This window comes from Corvus kubaryi, unplaced genomic scaffold (assembly GCF_017639235.1).
Source record: "Corvus kubaryi isolate FWS band 111438036 unplaced genomic scaffold, C.kubaryi_AGA036_p1.0 66, whole genome shotgun sequence".
In the NCBI taxonomy this organism is placed as follows: Eukaryota; Metazoa; Chordata; class Aves; order Passeriformes; family Corvidae; genus Corvus; species Corvus kubaryi.
Window position 1 is genome coordinate 25,922,804 of NW_024582054.1, and position 6,006 is coordinate 25,928,809.

Genomic DNA, 6,006 nt, shown 5'->3' on the forward strand with positions numbered 1-6,006 from the left:
TTTTCCTACTTTTCAATTTCAAACCAGAAAGCAGAAAGTTGAGCAGTTTGACATCCAGCATGTTCTGAGTGCCAGCGGAGCTGTTTCCCTGAAGGAGACGTGCACTTTCTGTGTCCTCCTTGCCCTTTATTACCTAGATTAGTGAAACTATGTAGATTGCAGCTTTGTCTCCAATTAAACCTCTTCTAATTTAAATTAAGAAAATATTAACTCAGTACTTACTGTTGACTTTTTTCCTTGCTTAGTATTGTAGTATCTTCCTGATTTTTTTTTTTTTCTTTTTAAATACAGCAATTACATACTGATCATTCATAGATTAATCTGTTTCTGTTTTGAAACCTTATGTTTCATGTCTTTGGAAAAACGCCCCAGACTTTTGTCTGGATTGTATGTGGAATTTTTAAAAACATACCCACCCCTCTCCTCACAATCTCATAAATGGGGAGGAGGGTTTGTGTTCATGCTGCTGCAGTGAACAGACCCCAGCAATGAGTGCCACGAAGCCCAGGTGCAAATGGCCTTCCTGACTGTATTTGTTACGGCTTTTCATTCTTACCCATGCCAGCCTATTTTTACCAGATGTGCAAAGTCCTGTGTGTTTCAGGAAGTCAGAGAATGCATCGATAAACAGGGTAGCCCTAGCAACTAGTGCTGAAGCAGCCTGTGTTCAATATTCACAGCACTAACTGATTTAAGAAAAATTATCCCATCTGAAAGCTGCATCGCTCAGCTGTGGAGTGTCCCATTAAGAAGGCAGATGGGATAGTGGCTACTTGGAGGACCCTCTCTGAGGTTGAGATGAACATTATTTTACTAAATTTCCTGTCTTGGATCTCGTAACTGTTCCGTTTCCCATGCCTGCTAGACTCATATGCTGACGAAATACCACTGCTAATAAAACACTACGTTTATTTCCAAAACTTTGAGCGGTCTCTTAATTTGTTCCTGCTGCTTGCTCAGTGGGATCTGTTTGTCCTTAAGCCTGAAGCTGCTGCACTGCGCAGCAGAGCTGCAGCTGTTGTTGCTCTGCTCTTCCATGGTTCCTGTCACAGCTGTTAAATGGGCCAGCTTGGCTGTTGCCATAATAAATTGCTGCAGCTTTTGTTCCATCTTTTCCCACCTGATTGACCAGACTTGGTAGTTCCACCACAGAAAGCACTGCACTCCAATGGCTTTATTCTTTCTTTACAGGCACGAGCTTTTTATATATTTTCATAACCTTACCCATCATATTATTCTAGAGAATGTAACTACACCTATTCCAATCCCACACCCTTTGTATCACAGATGAGACTCTTACGGTGAACTTTTGTATCAAAACAGTAACTTTATTTTAGCTCTCACTTGCTTTTCTTATATTGGTTTCCTATGTTACACCAAACACAACCTCATGAATAGCCTTGCTTGGAAGGCTCCGATATAATGGCAAAATTCTGTAGAATTTTTGTTGTAATCAGGACCCACTGAGAACTACCACTTCAGTGAAACTTATGTGCCTAAAAAACAAATTCATATTCTTGCTTTTCTTGTATGAACATCTGTCTTCTGAAATCAGGGACTTGGAAGAACTCAAAAACCTTCTGGTCTGTCCCATGGGAGTGAATTTCTGAACAGCCATCATAGCCTAGTCCAACTTTTGAGGCAGTACTTGCATACATTTTTTCCATCCGCAGGAGCACAAGGATATTGGTCTTGAGGTTATTTCCACTTCGGTGTTCCCATGGCTTGCCTGCTCAGAGTTGCAGAATTAATTCAGAGCAAGGACTGAAATAAGGAAATCCTAGTAGTCACTGAAAGCTATCTGCACTGCACTGCTGCTCTTCAAAGCAGGGAGCATTCACAGCCTACAAGATGGAACAAGGACTGACTCTTTGTTCCTAGTATTGGAAATTGTATTCTAGAGTGACTGGTAGTTCACAGGGAATAAGGCACCACATTGAATTTTAGTATGTGCTGCCAGTTTCTAGAGGAATCCTAGGAAAAGAAATAATTCTTCATTTTGTTTCCCAACAATTGGTTGTGTTACAGCGTAAATCCAATACTAGAATAGTATTGGAATATAGAATACTAGAATAGTATTGGAATATAGAATACTAGAATAGTGCTTATTTCTCCTTCTGTCTAGGGTAGTTATGAGCCTGTTGAAAAAGACCTGACATTATGCCATCCCTAGAGCTTTCTGTGTGCTTATAAAGCACATATTTGCATATGAACAGTTTGGATTGCTGATTTAATTAAGACTGAAACAAATACCTTTGGACGTCTTTTTCCAGGGTACTTCAAAGTTGCTTAGTGGATGTAATCTTCTGACAAGAAAGACCTTCCAGTTGCTGCTGAATTTAATAGACTTGTGAAGAAAGCTTCAGTAATGAACTAGTGAATTCTGATTCAACCTTGTCATTTTCCAACAAAACTTCCCTGGTAGAAATTTCTGAAGTGCTTCAGTGGCTTGTTTGCTCTAAAGTTCTGCCTTCTTTCACCATCTAGTCCTTAACTAATAGCTAGGAAACTTTTTGTTCTCATGAAATAGGCAGGATCTTTGCACATCCTGAATGTCAAGTGTAAAGAACAACCCACTTCAGTATACCTCAACAGTATTTGAATCAGATATTTCCTACATAAACAAATACAGTTAAAGGTGTTCAGGTTCTTTCAGGTGGTCTGTGGAGGGCACCAAGTTAAGTGCCATGTGCTTTGTTATCTATAAATGTAATATGGACCATGTGCAAATATACACACAGAGTCTGCCATAAATCCTGCAAACTGTCCAAATTCATGATGTGTCTGAAATGATCAGATGGTTTTTTAAAAGGGCTTTGGTTGTAACAGAAACTTGATGACTTGAATCCAGTCCATCTGGCCCTCTTTCCCCTCTTTCTGCCTGGTCTGAGGTCAGGGTTTACTTCCATCATCGTGATCTCTCAGTTCTTGGATCCAAGTGTGAAAGAGCTCCTGTAGATTCTGAAGTAACATGATTCTTGTATGCTAATTGCTGCCTGATCTTGTCTAGTTTGATGGATCTGAGTCCTGGGATCTTAATTTTGAGGTAAGAACATAAGCTGGGAGCTGCTTAGATGAGTTGCTGAAAGTGCATTTATCATACCTACAAGGTGAGGAGTTGCATGGGGATACTTGCTGGTGTGCTTCCAGCTGCCAGTGTGCTTCCAGCTGCCAGCATGCTCCTTGGCCTGCTGGCATTCCGTAGAACTAACTAATGACCTTTTAAGAAGGCTAAATTGTATTTTGACATTAAGCTTTTCCTAAATAAGCCTGATCAAGTTTTATGTGAATGATTAAAAATGGGCTACTGTGTATAAATCTGAAATGGAGTCCGTCCATTGGTACCCACAGGTCTAATCCATAAGGTGTAGTTGCCTTAATCCAGAGCAGCAGCCTCTGTGTAGTGAGGGGTACCACGCAGTCGTGGGGCTGCATGTGAGATAAGTCTCTTGATTTGAATGGCACGGTAGTTAAAAGAGCTGGTAACAAGTTTTCCTGAATGTGAACTTAAATTGTAATGGAAAATCTTTACTAAACTCTTGTCAGCGTTTCATTCTGTTTTAAAATTACCAAAACAAGTATTTGTTTAGACAATCTATTTTTCTATTCAAAGCTTGTAATACTCAATCACATATAAGAGATGGAGCATTTCCCTGTGTCAGGTCAGGTGTCAAACATACTGATACTGGAATAGGTTTGTTTGTCACCACCCTAGTAAAATGCTGATCACTTCTTTGGTGTATGATTTTTAAAGTTTCACAGTTCACAATGACTCCAAGTGCAAGGTAGATTAAACCAAATGCTGGGATCAGATCCATTCCATGTCATAAACGCACACATTTCTTCCTGAGAGCTCTGTGTGCTGCTTGGCTGAGACCGTGGTGGCTTAGAGCCTTTGTAGGAGAGAAGGATGTCTGAAGTAAGCAAGTGTTTGTAAAAATCAATTGTACTCATTGTAGGTTCAGGTTAAGAACTTTATAAAATTCATGTCAGGTTCTCTTGCTGGATTAATGTAAACTGCTTTGTTTGCAGGGTTTATTGTCATCCCAAAACCAGGCCAATTCTCCAAGTGGAACTGTAGTATAGCCATCACACTACTGCTAGCAAATCTCTGAACACAGGACAAGAAGTAATGACAGTGGAACCAGGAGCTGTTCTTCAGGCAAAGAGCATCACAAATTATAATGTGGCAGAGTGTAAACATGGAATTATGTGAATCACATAGTGACTTGCAAAGGACAAATGTAAGGAGTTCTCACTACAGCTGATCCTGCTAGGCTGCTCACCCAAGGAAGAGTTTGCATGGAAGAAAAAGCAAAAAGCTTCCTTTGGTGCTGCAGGAAAAAGTAGTAACATTTTTGTTTTCTTTATACTTTTTAAGTCCAGTGTAATTTAATCTCTCTATAAATATATAAATAAAAGATATATATATATATAGTGTAAAATAAGATATGTTTCTTAAATTCAAGTAAGTTCAATGGTTAAACTAGTACTTCACCATTGTTTATTTTGCACTGATTTTTTTAACCAGAGATGGCTAGAAGACAGCCTGGAATGCACTCATGGAAAATGAAAGTCATTACTTTCTGGCTTCAAAATGTTTTTCAGGAAGATGGATGCTGCAATCATAGATTTTTTTAAAACAAAATTGTTTTGCACTTAAATAGTTTAATGCTAATAGAGAATTACTTTAAAATTGGTGTCCAGACACCAGAAAAACTATGTTGTGGAGAAAAGATCCTTTGTATCTATTAAACATTTATTTTAATATTGTTGTTTCCAACTGCAATTGGCTCTGTATTATATGTATAAATAATGTAATTCAGTGATGGGGGAGGGGAGTAATGGATCATTACACTAGAAATTCTCATTCAAGAAAGTGATATTTCTAATTCAGAAAATACATATTAAACTATATTGAATATGCATTTTTGTTTACTTTCTGTTCAAATCCAATCACTTTTGATGTAACCAATTCTTTGTTGAATTAAATGTTTGGTACAGAAATACTATCTAAACTTTGTAGAACAAATTCCTTTCAAAAATATCTCATCTAGAACATTGCTTCATATTTAATAGAATTGAATTTCAATTAGGGAAGTGAAATACAATTGTTCTGTTCTTGTTCTTAATGGCTTATCTCCAAACATGTCCTGAAGATAAATACATCATACACCAGCAATCTCACAGAGAGGCAACTTCATGGGGTAAGGATTTTATCATGTAGTCCTGTGCATTTGGAGTTGGGAAGTGGAAGATCCCACAGTAGTACCTGCACACACTTTCTGACTTGTCAGTCAGAAACTGGGTTAACGTATTGGAGTAGCATTTCTGAGACTCGTTTGTCTTACATCAGGCATCTCATTTATAATTCAGTGGTCTTAAACGGGTAAGTGTGATAGGGATAGGCATATCCATGGATTTGCAGAGGTTAATGCTGCTTGTCTAAACACTTGTCATTTTTCATCAGTCAACACACCACTTAACTTGTTTTCAGTAGTTCTTGCCAAGATTAACCACCCATGTCCAGCCCCAGAATGACAGAAAATAGAAGTATCCATCATACACTTCTCTTTTTCCTGTAGCAGTGTTCACAGTAGGGATGTGCAGAATCCTGCAGGCAGAATGGAACAGCAGCTGCTTGCCCAGGACCATGAACTTGCCCAAGGGTGCATGTGCTGTATCTGTGGGCACGTTAATGCACTTCCTGCTCTCCAACAAATAAAGCTGGGTAGAATTTTTTTAATTACAAGTAAACTTAAGACATTTTTTTGGCACGAGAAGTGATTTGCTTTCAGGAAATGAATGAACATTTGGGGAGAAGCAACTGCAGTAGCTTCTAAGTAACTAAGTCTTATCCTTGCAATACAGCTGGCACGTTGAAAACTGCCAGATCAGTTTATAAACCAGGAATTAGTTCCCTACTTTATTCAAGATGGAGCTGTGCTTTACAATCTTATCTGTCTTCTTCTGTAATATGAGGAATGGGGAAAATACTGAAACTGA

The 6,006-nt window shown here is 38.6% G+C and overlaps 1 protein-coding gene across 6 annotated transcripts in view; it reads left to right on the plus strand.

Moving 5' to 3' along the window:
- Window positions 1–4,928, plus strand: part of WDR20 (WD repeat domain 20) — a 45,512-nt gene extending 40,584 nt beyond the window's left edge. For 3 of the 6 annotated variants that reach the window (XM_042047786.1, XM_042047787.1, XM_042047784.1), the window contains one exon: window positions 4,033–4,928. In XM_042047786.1, coding sequence (XP_041903720.1) covers window positions 4,033–4,115 — 83 coding nt within the window. In that variant the 3' untranslated portion in view covers window positions 4,116–4,928. Of the gene's footprint in view, window positions 1–2,273 lie in introns of all 6 variants that reach the window. The other 3 variants (XR_006019359.1, XM_042047782.1, XM_042047788.1) reach the window with 3 other exon arrangements.
- Window positions 4,929–6,006: the final 1,078 nt, after the last annotated feature.